At 33.6% G+C, this 15129-nt stretch overlaps 1 protein-coding gene across 4 annotated transcripts in view; it reads right to left on the reverse strand.

Moving 5' to 3' along the window:
• Wwp1 (WW domain containing E3 ubiquitin protein ligase 1) overlaps window positions 1-15129 on the reverse strand; it is a 104205-nt gene that overhangs the window by 10905 nt on the left and 78171 nt on the right. For all 4 annotated transcript variants that reach the window (XM_026381689.2, XM_026381756.2, XM_026381564.2 and 1 more), the window contains 5 exons: window positions 14081-14240; window positions 10895-11028; window positions 10662-10802; window positions 5685-5805; window positions 2045-2149 (listed from right to left, as the gene is read on the reverse strand). In XM_026381689.2, the coding sequence (XP_026237474.1) occupies window positions 2045-2149; window positions 5685-5805; window positions 10662-10802; window positions 10895-11028; window positions 14081-14240 (661 nt within the window). The remainder of the gene's footprint in view (window positions 1-2044; window positions 2150-5684; window positions 5806-10661; window positions 10803-10894; window positions 11029-14080; window positions 14241-15129) is intronic.

A 15129-nucleotide genomic window follows, 5' to 3' on the forward strand; every position in this document is an offset into this window, starting at 1 on the left:
CATGTTAAGTATATGTTAATCCTCAAAAAAACACTATAGATTGGCCACCGTATCCATCTTACAGAGAAGAAATAAATAAGAAGCTTAGAAAGGTTGAGTTACTTGTCTAATATTATATCACTAAAAGGTACAACTAGAATAGATGTCAGTGGATTATAATGTAACAGCTATCACCCACTGAGGGCTTCTGCCAAGCACTATGCCACATACTTCTCATTTAGACCTCACAGCAATTCTATGAGATAAGTTAGATCCTTAACATCAACGCTGCATATGGCCTGTAGAGTGTAAATAACTTGTCGTTTTCAAACAGCTAATAAGTGGTAGAACTAACATTTGAGTTCAGGAATGGTTCACTTCTAAATCATTGTTATTCTTCCTTGAGTCAACTACCCTCTCCCTTTTAAGCTACAAAAAACATAGAATATTTCCCTGTTTCCACTCTGAATAGTTTGTGGTATTTCCTGGCACTAAACATTTTCCCAATATTTTGTGTTTTATTATCTGAAAAAACAAATTGCAAATACCTCAAAAAATTACTTCATTGATTACTTCTTTTGACAAAGGGACATAAAATATGGAAATATGGTGAAATAGTGATTTGACTGCTTTGAGTATAATAGAAAGCAAGGAACTTAGGAAGCAGTGTGAGAGTAGAAATGTATCTTTTAAATAGGGAATTAACTTTAAGCATAAGACAAGCTTAATATCAGGTCCGGCATAAACCTACCACAAACAAACCCAATTCAGAAAACACAGTGTTCATTTGGATTTTTATATGATTCAAAGCTTTAGCTCCTTAGCTATGTAGATCAAAATGTCCAAACAGCAAGAGAATAAAAAGGGCAATGAAGCTAGCAAAGAGCCTAAAATGGACATTTACAAACACTTGCATATACTTGATAATGTAATGTAATTCAGGTACTTTTTAGGCTTGAAAATTAACTTACTTCTATTTATCTATAATATATGTGTATCTATCTATAAATAATAGGTAACAGAACAGAATTCAAAACTATAAGGGTAAACAGTGTAAAAAAGCATATTTTCCAGCTTGGCCTCCAACTGTTTAGCTTTTGGAACTGTTTTTCTTTTACTCCCTGCCTTTTCAGAGACAGCATATTTAATGGTACATTTTATACACTAATACATAAATATTAATAGTGAATAATTTATACAGAACACACATTTTATTATACTTTATTTACTCAGTCCTCTCCTAATGGACATTTAGGTTGTTTCTAGTATCTGTTAGGATATTAACAATGTTGTATTAAACAGTTTGGTATGTATCATTTTGCACATGTTCAAATATATTTTAAGATAGATTTTTAGAAGTGTTCTTTATTAAGCAATAAAGTTATGACAAGATACAGTTCTTGGAAAAGTCTTTATCTACTTATACCAAACACCAGCTTTTCATCTCAAAGTGAAACAGTTAAGCAGAAGTAAACTAAAAGTTCAATCACTAAGTTGCTCAAACAGTCTTAATCAATAGGATATTTATGTGGAAAAATATCTCAGAACTAGAGATTTTGAATTCTTAAACACACAAAATGTGCATCAAGATTAGGATGGTGCACTTGGATGTCCAGAGACAATCCCATTACAGTTCAATCCATAAAACAAAAAATAAATAAGCAAATAAATGAAGTTGTTCTTAGATATCATTCCTTGGATTATTTGATTTCCTTAAAGTATCTGCATGGACTTTCTCACTGAAAACATAGTTCCTCATTTGCTTTTGGATTTAAGTGAAATTCACAGAATATTTCTGACACTACTAGAAAAAATGTGTGCCTACAACTATTACCATTAAATTATTACTTAAACTGTTATTAATTCCCTCATTCAGAAAGACAGTCAAAGAAGTAATGGTAAACACATTTAGCAACTGTTCACATTACTTCTTTCAGATTTAGAACTGGAAGTCTAAAAATCCACATCCAAAAGCAGTCTCAATTAAAAAAATTGTTTTAAAAAATCACATTTCATTAGACAACATTTCCTTGAATACTCTGTTTTGAAAAGATAAAGCAAATACCTGCCAAAACCAAATTATTTGCTTGCTGTTTCGTGTATAATGTCGATAAACAGTATTTCTTTGCCAATCTGCTAAGTCAACCTCCTGCATGCCACACAACATAACCTGGGAAATGAGCATAGTATTAGGCCTCAATAAAGATTTAGTAAAGATAATAATTATATGACTAAAATTTTCTGTTGTGCAGTTATGCACACAGCATAACTATGTGAACAGCTTCGTGCATGGCAAATGATAACACTAAGCAAGTCCAACAAAATTTTTAGCAACAGAGCATAAAGAATCCTTTACTATTTTATTTTACCCATGTTTATTGAGCTGAAAACACTTAGAGTTATCTATTCTTCAAGAAAAACAACTGTACCAAAAAACTTATTTACAATATATACATGTCCCAAGTTGGGTATCCAAATTGTTGATTAGTTCAAACATACATTTCTGATGATTTTTTAAAACATCTATGCTATCTTATATATTTAAAAAGTAAAAATACACTAACCTCTTATTCATTCATCCAATCTATTTGGGAAGAAATATTCTACATATATAATATTTTCAAACATTCCCAGATTATATGTATAAGATAGTAACTATTTTAGGTATAATAAAATATGTAGTACTTATTTTAATTTTTATAAATCAACTGAACTATAATTTATATACAGCAAAAAACACAAATTTAAGTGTTTCAACAGATGTATTCACCTGTGTGACCATCACAATCAAGATACTGAATATTTCCATTATGTTCCTTTTTGGCCTTTTGTAGGTAAAATCATCTACAGTTTTAGATGATCAAGAATTTTACCATTTATACTGTTTTTCTGAGAAGTTATATATAAGCATATATACATGCTTTTTTCTATACATACTGTCTTCTGATTTCTGATCTTTTTCCACCTCCCACTCCCATAATGTTTCTGGGATTCATCCATGTTGTTATGGGAACCAACAGTTCATTATTCATATCACTGAGTAGCATTACAGGACATGACTATATATTTGTTTATCCATTCACAGGATACACACTTAGGTTGCTTGCAGTTTGTAACACTGAAATAATGTTGCAATGAATACTATGCAAAAGCATATGATATATGGATGTATATCATATCTCAATTGGGTAAACACCTAAAAATGTAACTGCTAGGGCATAAAGTAGGTTGTTACACACTGAACATTTTAAGAAACTATCAACACTATCCCAAAATGCTGTTTCATTGAGTTTTAAAATTTGTATTTCCCCAATGACTAGTGAGCATCTTTTTAATGTGTTCACTTTCCATCTGCATATCTTTTTCTTTGAGACAGGGTCTTGTTAACATTGCTCAGGCTGACCTTGAACTCTTAGGCTCAAGCAATTCTCCAATCTCAATCTCCTGAATAGCTGGCACTACAGGTAAGCACCACTGTGCATGATTTGCATATCTTTTTTGGTGAAGTGAATCTTTGTCATCTTAAAAATGCTTTTGTTGGGTTGGGGTTGTGGTTCAATGATAGAGCGCTCACATAGCACATGTGAGGCACTGGGTTCAATCCTCAGCACCACATAAAAATACATAAAATTTCTGATACACTCTTAACAATCCTAATTGCTGTCCAACTACAACTAAAAAAATTAAAAAGAATGGTGGTTTTTTTTTTTTTAATTAAGCTATAAAGGTTTTGAAAAATATATTCTGGATATAATACCATGTCTCAATAGTTTCTCGCGGTATATGGGTTGCCTTTTTATTTTCTTAATAGTGTCTTTTGAAGAACAGAAGTTTTTAGTTTTGATGAAGTAAAATTTATCCATATTTTTCTTTTGTGGTTACTGCTCTTTTTCTAAGAAACTTGTGCCTATCAAGATTTTTTCTTGTTTTCTTTCAAACTTTCACCTTAACATTAATCTTTGTTTATGGGCTGAGAGATAGGGGTTAAAGTTAATTTTCTTCCATATGGATATCCAGTTGACCCAACATTTATTGAAAAGATTTTCCCTTTTACCACTGAAATATCTTAGCACTTTTGTTAAAAATCTATTGATAATATATGTGTAGGTCTATTTCTGAACTCTCTGGTGCTCCTCTGATATATTTGTGTGTACTTCCACAAATGCCACAGTATTCTATGGCTTTATAAATAAGTCATGTCCTTTTTCAAAACTGCTTTGGCTATTCCAGAGCCTCTGTATGTCTTTGTAATTTTAGAATCACATTTCACTTTCTACAAGAAAATTAAATTCTGTTGGAGGCTGGCATGATGGCACACACCTGTAATCCCATCTACTTGGGATACTGAGGCAAGAGGATTACAAATTCAAGGCCAACCTGCGTAATTTAGCAAGACCTTTTGTCAAAATAAAAAAAATGTTTAAAAGGACTAGGGATGCAGCCTTAGTGTTAGTGAGCTTGCCTAGCATGGGCAAGGCCCTGGGTTCAATTGCTAACACTGGAAAACAAAATTTTGTTGGGTTGTTGACTAGGATTATGTTGAATTAATAGACCTATTTGGAGAGAAATGTCATTTTAACTATATTGGGTCTTCTAATACATCTCACTGCATTTATTTAGGTCTGCTTTTTTTTTCTGAGCAATGTTTTGGGGTTCTGGTATAGAGGTCTTATGTATATTTGGTTAAACTTGTTATATATATATGCATACATGTGTATGTACATATACATACACACACATACACATATATATGAATTTTATTCAGTATATAGTAATATTATTCAGCCATAAAAAGGAAGAAAATTCCGATACATGTTATAGCATGGACAAACTTTGAGGACTTATGCAAACTGAAATAAGCTGTCACAAAAAGACAACATACTATATGATTTCACTTATAAGGAGATTTCAAATGTAGTCAATTTCACCGAAACAAAGAACAGTAGTTGGCACTGGCTGGGGGATGTAAGGAGCTATTGTTAATAGGTATAGTTTCAGTTTTACAAGAGGAAAGTTTTGAAGACTAGATACATGATAATATTTAACATTAGTGAACTGCACAATTAAAACTGGTTAAGATGGTAAATTTTATATTTATCATACACAACAAAAAGAATTTCTGATATACTTTTAACAACCCTAAATATAGTTAAGACCACTAAGAATTCCTAATTTTAAAATCTGATCTTTAAGCCAGGTGTAGTGGTGTATGCCTATAATCCCAGCAGACTGGGAGGCAGAGGCAGGAGGATCAGAATTTCAAAGCCAGCCTCAGCAATTTGGTGAGTCCTTAAGCAACTTAGCAAGACCCTGTCTCAAAATAATAAAAAGGGCTAGGAATATGGCTTAGTGGTTAAGCACCCCTGGATTCAATTCCTGGTACCAAAAACAAACAAACAAGAAAACTGAGTTTTGAAGAAACTCACTACTAATTCCTAAAATTATTAATAATGTTCAAATCACTCTATGATCCAACATCAGATTATGATTGATGATTTTATGCTTATGAGATCATCAGGGTTTATAGAATATAACTGAGACTCTCATCCAATGGTAGTATTAATGCCACCTAAAAATTTAAACAAATTTGAGGATTCAAGATTGTGCTACATGACTTCAAATGTGTGTCCACTGATGCATGAAAGCACATGCCCCCTCCCCCATGTTGTAACATTCCCTACAGCACCATAATAAAAGAGCCTAACCTCCAATTCTTTTTCATCAAAGTACTGTAGCCACTGAAGGGGAACAACTTCATTAAAACCATCAAGGAAAGCTTTGGTTTGTTCTTGTACTCCTCGAGAAAAACGCCACTCTGTCATTAAACTGAAAATAAAGAAAGGTATTTGAAATAGATTACTATATGTTAAGTTAAAGGATTAAAAGCACCAAGAATTTCTAAAGTTCCTTCCTTTCTATAAATATGTGTGTGTACACATATATTAATGTATATCTATCTACACACACACAAAAAAAATTTTAGAATCAACATACTTCTCAAGATAATCAGTTCTAGCACATAAGTAGCTATTAGAAAGGACGTTTTAAAAATAAGAGGTTCTTCATTTATTAGTAAGAGTCAAATTCTAGCACTAATATTTCCTCACATATAAAATATCAACTACTGTGAGCTGACACAGGAAGGGAGTTGCTAATCATTTAAAAGGCTCTCCTTGTACAATGCATTTGCAAGGAAGAGTTGAGGGTGCTAGATCAGGGATTCTCAGGAACTTCCAATGACAATCTGTTTACATGCCCCATGCCTGTATAGGTTTATGGCTTTAGAAGTCTTAAACCTAGATAACAGGTTCTTTACATGCTGGTTTGTTGGAGAGCATGAAGATTTCCTAACCAAAACAGTCCAAAAAAATCAAGTTTGAGGGGCTGGGGTTGTGGCACAGGGGCAGAGCACTCACCGAGCACATGCAAGGCACTGGGTTTGATCCTCAGCACCACATAAAAATAAATAAATAAAATACGGGTATTGTGTCCAACTACAACTAAAAAAATATTTTTAAAAAATCAAGGTTGAAGTGGAACATTCTGAGAAGACATGTAAAGCATCCGTATAATAGGGAAGCAGGATAATGAAATAAGAAAGAAAATCTGTCATCAATACAAAATCTGTATTAGAAGCTTCGAAAAGGAGATGAGTCTGCAGAAAATCTTCTGGAGAAACAACATACAGTATCTGATGAAGAGAGGTCACCAATAAGAGCAGGTTCTATCTCTTTTTGTGTCCTACAGGAAGTTGCTCCATATCCTCTACTCCTCCTCTTCCATTTGTCCACAAAGGTGTTCAGACTAAATCTTCTCCAAAAACCCTTATTTCAACCCAGTGACTTAAACCACTGTTTGTCTTCTGTTTAGCACTGGACTTATAAGACTAGGTTACATTCACTGTCTCCACTTTCTCACCTCCTGTTCATTCAAATTTTGAACCTTGATAATTTAGCTTCCAATATCTCTCCCAAGAATTAAAAAAAAATTATATTTATTTTTTAATTGCAGCTGGACACATACCTTTATTTATTTTTTTAATGTGGTTCTTTGTTGGTATGTGGTGCTGGGGATCGAACCCGGGCCGCACGCATGTCAGGCGAGCGCACTACCGCTGAGCCACATCCCCAGCCCTTTTTAATGTGGTTCTGAAGATGGAACCTAGGGTGTGCACATTTTAGGCGAGTGCTCTACCACTAAGCCACAACCCCAGCCTCAATAAACTTTCTTTATGAATGTCACCAAGGAACTTCTAATTGCCAAGCCCAATGTCTTCTTTTCAGTGTTCATGGTACATGAATGGTCTATATCCCTAGATATTAGCATTCTAAACTCTTGCAATTCTTCCCAGGTCAATTAATGCCATTTCTAATTGGGCATTGGTGACTCTTCATTGGTTCACACTATATTCCATTAACATTGGTGTTACTCAAATCTCTACCTTCTTTTCTCCTTCAGTTGTTCACTCTCTAAAAAATATGATATTTTCAACTACTGCAGTTTCAAGTATCACAGAAAAGCCAGGAATTCTTTGGTTTCCCTCCTTAGATGAAGATAGTTATAAATTGTGTCTCCTTGGATAATCCTGTTAACACAATCCACCTGTCAACCAAACCATAAACCTCAACTGTCAAATATCTCAAATTACTATTCTTTCCTTCACTATATATAATCAATCATTGAATCTGCACCATTTTGTGATATCCTCAAAAATCTACTCCCTCATTTTTATCTCTACTTCACAGGCCCTATCTCAAGCCTACAATACCTTACTACTTTTTAACTAGTATTCTAGTCTCCAGTTGCTCTCTTACCCTATTCATCTTCCACACAGATGCCAAAATTAGTTGTCCAAAAACATTCTGATGATTCTACCTTGGTTTGTTTATAATAACTATTTATAATTTAGAGCAAAAACCTTCTTCTCTTAGAATAATAGTTTTCTTAAATTGAGGTGCAACTGACTCTTATGCTAGAGTGCTATGTAGCCACTATTTCTCATCATCTTATAACATCCTTAGAGCACTGTAGAATCACAGAATAAACTATTCCTTTAATATCTCAATTCCTCTGCTCTTGTTCTATTTCACCTTCCTAGCTCTCGGGCATCATTTTAGACCTAACTTACCCATGACATTCTATGAAGAGCTTTCCTGGCCCTCACAGGAGAATAAATAGCTTCTTTCCCACTTTGGATTCTGACAAAACTTCATACATATTTCTTCCATTCATTTACTCAGATGTGTTAAGATCCTATTTTGTGCACCAAAAATAAGGTATCACAACTAAAAAAAGTATTATCACATAATTTTTAAAAGCAAAACTAAAAACAAGATTAAAGATTTTGTTTGAGATGCACACAAAATCCTCTAAAAATTGTTGGGATTCAAAATTAGATTATTATGGCTGGGGATGTGACTCAGTGGTAAAGTGCTTGCATGAGGCATGCATGAGGCCCTAGGTTTGACTCCCAGCACAATACGGAGGAAAAAATGGGAGTTCAAAATTAGATTATTAACTCTTACAGTAGTTACTAACAAGTAAGATTTTAAAATATAGTGGTGACTTTTCAGAAATCATAAAGTTCAAAGTAATAAGTACTATAAACCTCCTATGATGAAATTTTATTTAAGCTGCTTTTGTTATCTGAAATCATTTATATAGCATTTTTTAAATGCTTAAGTTGTTATTTAATAATTACTGTTGGACTTTGTAAAAATCTTAAGGCTTCACCAACATAAAAGCCTAGTGTTTTCTTTGTGAATGTATTTTCTTAAATATTATAATAGCTTTATTTTTTCCAATAGCAATAATAAATGCTCATTACATAATAAAGTAAAACAAAAAATACCTCACAAAGTAGAAAGCCATACAAACAAGAAAATCAATTATTGGTAATTTTTCTCACTAAAAGCAAAAAAAAAAAAAAAAAAAAAAAGGTAGTAAGAGACCTAGAATATCATGCTAAAAAGTCTTCACTTAACTTCGTAAACAGAGAGACACAAAGGATGTGAAACTGAAAGGCCATAACAATTTACAAATAAAGAAGGGAAAAAAGGATTGTAGGATTGTTATGATCTTCTGGGGGAAAGCAACATGGTAATATCTATTAAATACTTTTGACCCAATAATTTCACTTTATATAAATCTATCCTACAAAAATAAGTAATAATATGTATGGACTCATACTTAAGGACATATCCTCCTTCCTTGTTTGTAGTGGCCCAAACACCACAATCTGAATGACCCTTGGAGTAGAAGTGACTAAATAATATAAAAGAAATAGACCATAATTTAGCCATTAGAAAATGAGATCTATCTCTACTGAGGTGAAGGTCAGAAAAAAAATGAGCTACAGAGTAATGTGTATGAATATGATCCCATTATTGAAACAAATACAACATATAAAAATATGAAAGGAAAAAACAAAAATGACAGCTAGAATCCAAGTCTAAAAGGATGAAAATGGTAGTGTTATTAATAAAAATAGGTCAAGAAGAGATAATATGTAGGAAAAAATGAGAATTTTTATTCTGGACATGTTAAATTTCAGATGGGTCATTGACTGAGTAGTCAGGAGGTAGCAAACTACAGCCTTACCTGGCTGGCCATCTTTAAAAAAAAAAAAAAAAAAAAAAAAGATGTTTCAGATAATATTTTGTGATATACAACTATATGAAATAAAATTTATTTTATTGGAATGTAATCACATTTTCTGTTTATAAGTTATCGATGGCTGATTTTGCACTGTCACCAGAGCTGAGTAGCTGAGTAAGAATGTATGTGGCCCACAAGCCTAAAATATTTAACTACCTAGTCCTTTCCTGATAAAGTTTACAATTACCTGGATAGCAAATGGATATTATTTCTAGAGCTTAGCTATTACTTTAATTTAAAAAATGAAGCCACGGTAGCAGAACAGAAAAGCAGGCTAAATAAAGAGTCTTGGAAAAACTCCTTTGTTTAGGAAATGGAAATTTAGAGAACTATTAAAAGAGAAAGCTAAGAAAATCAGGAAAATACAGTATCGTGGAATTCAAGAGACTACAAGGTTTCAAAATACAGGTTGTGGTGAGCACTATTTAAGTTTAAGTTAAAAATGGAAAAGTGACATGGCACAGAAATAAGCATTAGACTGACAGTAAAAAGCTTAGGTTCCAGATTTGGCTTTGTTTATATCAAACAAAGCCTAATAACTTCATCAAAAATTAAGGGGCACATTCCAGGTACGGTGGTGCACACCTGTCATCCCAGCGGCTCGGGAGCCTGAGGCAGGAGGATTGCGAATGCAAAGCCAGTCTCAGTAAAAGCAACTCAGTGAGACCTTGTCTCTAAATAAAATACAAAATAAGGCTGGGGCTGGGGCTCAGTGGTCTAATGTTCAATCCCCAGTACTCCGGCCTTCAAAACCAAAAAACAATTAAGGGGCACAGTCTTTGCAGAGCCACTATTCAGCATCTACATATTCTACAGATTTGAATCTGGACAAAGGCAAATGCCTTTTAGCAAATGATAGTAGGAAAGTAAAGGTCATCATGTATTCTTATTTCAAGAACACTGGTACTATTTAGAACTTCCTGAAGGAGAGAGAAAAGGATAATATTAAAGTCCAGATAGAGAATTTAGTTCCAATGTGTCTGTTAAATTCTAGAAATTAGACTCAACAATGTATATCACCTTACCCAATATATTCATCTTTGTTCTCCTCGGTCACAAGGATATTGGAACCTCCCATCTTTAGGTCATGTGAAGTAACTTTCCCTAAAATTTCCATGTCAACAGAAAAATACATTTCTAAGCCACATTCTTCTATGTTGTTGTCTCTAGGTTAAAAAAAGAAAAAAAATATTAAATTAACAGAATATGTAAATGGGTTTCAAGAAAATGCCTTATTGAAAAAAATAAGTTTTTAAACCTTATCCAGATAAGGGAGTTATAAAATTCAGTATCAATAGATTCCAAATCCTTAATAGTAAGTTTTTTACTCAGCATACGCTTGTAGAATGGTAAAGAAAACCCGGTATCGATAAACTTTCCATGAAATAGTGCCTGCCAGGAAAAACAAAAATATTTATTTAAAATTTGCAATAATTTAGAGCATAATGATAATATGAGACTTTATAGAAAAAAATTAGGACATGAACAGCATAAATCATGAAAATTAAAACATAAAATGCCAACTATAAAAAACAAGAGTTCAAACCTATTTCATGGTCAAACACTTAGCTGTATAATGCATTATCAAAACTAAAAATTGTATGATAAAGAACTTTACTACCAATCACCCCTCACACTTTCTTATAAATTAACCTAACTGAATGCAGAAATGAAGAAGGGCCCTGTATAACCTTAAGGACTCTTATCTCATTCCTTTCTTATTTTCAGAGGTTCCTGCAAGACTTCCATAATCACTATGCCTTAACTCCCATTCACTACAGCCAACACAGAAAGAAACCCCAGGCTCCCAGCAATTTTTGACTCCTTGGGGTTCTTAAAAAACAAACAACAACAACAAGCACTGAAACTATTATCCTATCATTGTATCTCAACCCCTTCATGAAGTGATTCTCCCCTTACTAAGTTTAGATTCCCTCATCAATCATTAAAATTATTTATCTGCATATGAAATTATATTCTCCCCTTATTCAGTTTGGCTTCTCACATCAATCATTAAAATTACTTTATCTGCACACTTTCAAACCCCACCACCCCCGCTCAATTTCTAGCAAAATCCCAAGGCTAGCTAAATTCAACTCTCAGTTTACTCAATACCTGTACCTAGGTGGTAGAACACATTGGAAATGCATATACAAACTAACTGGTTCACGATCAACAATCTGAAGTTGAAGCTATGTGTTGTCTGGCATTTACTCTCCCATGCTCCTAAGATGACTAATTTAGTTCCTCTTCTTCTTGCCTCAAGTCCTTTTCTTCTCACTCCTCACTTTGAATTGAGGATCTTAATTCCTCTTTCACCAAAAAAATAGCAATCAGAAAAGAATTTTTTGTGTCCCACCAAATCTGCTCATTACTAGGCTGGGTCAGTACACACTTATTATAAATAAGGTTACTATTACTTCTCTGTGTACTTCTCTGTGTACCATTCCTTTTCTTCCTACTCAACATCACTGTTCCAATATTCCTTGTATTACTGACCTCACCAAATTCTTTTCATTCCTATTTGATCATCTCTGTCAGCAATATAAATGCTTTATTATTCTCCTCCTGTCTCTAATCCAGACCCATTTCTAGTTACTGCCCATTCCTCTATGATCCTCTAGAGCAAACTCCTTTAAAAGATACGTTTCTGTTTGCTCTCTCTTCTTCCAATCTCTCTTGATTTTTTCCTCATCAATCTTTCCATCCAACCACCCATGAATATCTTTTACCTTCCCAAATCAAATGGTCAATCTCTAGACTTTTTCTCGCTTGGCCTAGCAGTAACTTGACAGGATTAATCATAGCTCCCTTTTTTGTAACACACTACTTCTTCCCTTGTTTTCTAGGAACTACTCCTACTTGATTTTCCCACCTCAGCTATTTTGCTCCTTCCTTATTTTCTCCCCAACTTACAAATGTCCTTGAAACTCCTTAAACAATCACAGCCTTCTCTACATGCCCAGAACTCCCATGTCTCTCCCTCCCTCAACCCAGATATTCCCCTCAATGCCCAACTTATACATACAACTATATGTCAATCCATATCTCCATATGGATGTCTACAGTATCCCAAATTTAGTAAGCCAAATCCTGATTTCCTCAACACACCAAATTTTCTTTTGCTGTCATTTTGCCTATTAGGAAATAGCAACTGCAAATAAATACACAGGTCACGAATTTTGGTGCCATACTTTACTCTCTCACACAGAAAATCCTAACCTGCCAGAAAATACCTTTAGTTCTAACTTCAGAATATATCCAGAATCCAAACCACATCCCCTATATTCCACTGCTATATCACACAAATCCAAGTCACTGTCATCTTTCAACTGGATTATTGCCAATGGTCTTCCTACTTCCACTCTTTATCTTTCCCTGCCCCAATTAGTCTTTTTTTTTTTTTTAAGAGAGAGGAGAGAGAGAGAGAGAGAATTTTTTAATATTTATTTTTTAGTTCTCTGCAGACACAACATCTTTATTTGTATGTGGTGCTGAGGATCGAACCCCGGCCGCACGCATGCCAGGCGAGCGCACTACCGGTTGAGCCACATCCCTAGGCCCCCAATTAGTCTTTCTTCTACACAGTAGCAAAGTAAGTTTAATAAAATTTAAGTAACATGTTACTTAGTTCATGTTACTCACTGCCTTTTACTGAAAACCCTAATGTAAATTTTCTGACATTCCTGCATAGTATTTAATTTCACCTCCTACCACATTCTCATATATTCTGCTCCAGCCATGTTGGCCTATTTCTCAACAAAGAATGCACTTCCACCACAAAGCCTTTGTCTTGCTATTCCATGTGCCTAAAATGTTCTCCAAGGAATAACAAAATTAAATCCTGTGCTGTCTGCATGTTTCTGTTCATGTGTCATCCATTAGAGACCTCCTTTTATGACATTATATAAAAGAGCAATACACCCTTTCCCTGAGCACATATTTATTATTGTTTTCCCTCTTACAGGATTTAGATTCCTAACAGTAAGGAATGTGTCTTCTCTTCAAGAGCCTAGATTGGTGCTAGGCATTACAGTAGACACACAATAAATATTTGCTGAACGAATGAATTGATAGTCCAGTGTAAATAAATACAAACACTTCTCAAAAGACAATAATTCCACAAGGGCTTCTTCAATGCTCTGAAATTTTCAAAAACAACCACTTATTAGATAATTGATTTTCCTTTTATCTATAATTAGGCTTTACTTTATAAAATGACTTATAAAGATGTGCTTTATAAATAATCCTCATATTCATAATCTTAATTTCATACAGGCACTCAATATATGAATTATATTTTGATAATTACTTCCTAGGCAAAACTCCATGGAAACAAGATATCTGAATAATAATTAATGCTTATCTTTGTCTTTTAAAGTTCTCATAAAATACTTTCAAAATAGGGAAAATTAAAATAAAATACCAAAAGGTGGGAACTCACCATTGCAATAAAGCGACCGATGAAACAGAAATATGAAAGATGGTCCGGATTAATAGTTGATGCTGGATTTATCTGTAGACAATAGTTGTTTTTGCCTGCATACTCAAATAAGCAATACATTGGGTTCAAAACTTCATGTGAGAGCAAGAAAAACCATTCTCTATAAGAAAATAAATCAAGATTATTTTTTAGTATTCATATATGGGAATTTAAAAACAAGTCTTAAATATACCCATATATATACCGTGTGTGTGAGAGAGAGAGAGAGAATATTATGCTCACTAACCTTTAAAGTTCTACTGCACAATTCCTTAGCCTTTCTATAACCTGATTTTCCATTCAAAATTTACCTGTTAGTTTCTGCATTGCCAAACCATAAATGCACTGTTCATCATGGATACATGCTAATTTCTACACCACACTTTCATTTTGGTTTTTCTCAACTTCAATTCAACTTATAGATCCCACTTTATCTCAGTTCAGTGTAAATCCAACCTCATTCATTTCTGAAGCGATTTCAGTATATCATCTATTCAGCCACTGACTACTTTGTGGTAACGTCCTCAAAATTTTATTTATTTTAACCACATGACCTATCCCATCCACTAGAGCAAGCTCCTCAAATGCAAAAGCCATGTCTTTATGTATTCTTTGTATCCTTAACTTCCTAGGATCTATACACCATAGGTTTTTCTGTTTTGTTTGCATGGTCACTTGTTTGTTTTTGGTGGTGCTAGGCAAGCACTCTACCATTGAGCTATACCCCCAGGCTCCATAATGGGTTTTAATAAAACATTTGCTAGTGAAACACATAGTGTTGCTGCTATGGAACAGTTTTATTTTGTTGCCAATGCCTTAAAAATGAAATTATAATTTTAAAATTATAGTTAAATGTGACAAGAAATTAAACATGATAATATATGAATTATATTCCCTCACTTTAAAGTCTAAGAATTCAACTAGATAAGAGATTAATAATTCATATCACAAAATGAAACTCAATTTGCAGAAGGTTCTTTTCAACAACAATTTCTTCTAAAGCCAAATTT

The sequence above is a fragment of the Urocitellus parryii genome, chromosome 7 (genome assembly GCF_045843805.1).
Source record: "Urocitellus parryii isolate mUroPar1 chromosome 7, mUroPar1.hap1, whole genome shotgun sequence".
In the NCBI taxonomy this organism is placed as follows: Eukaryota; Metazoa; Chordata; class Mammalia; order Rodentia; family Sciuridae; genus Urocitellus; species Urocitellus parryii.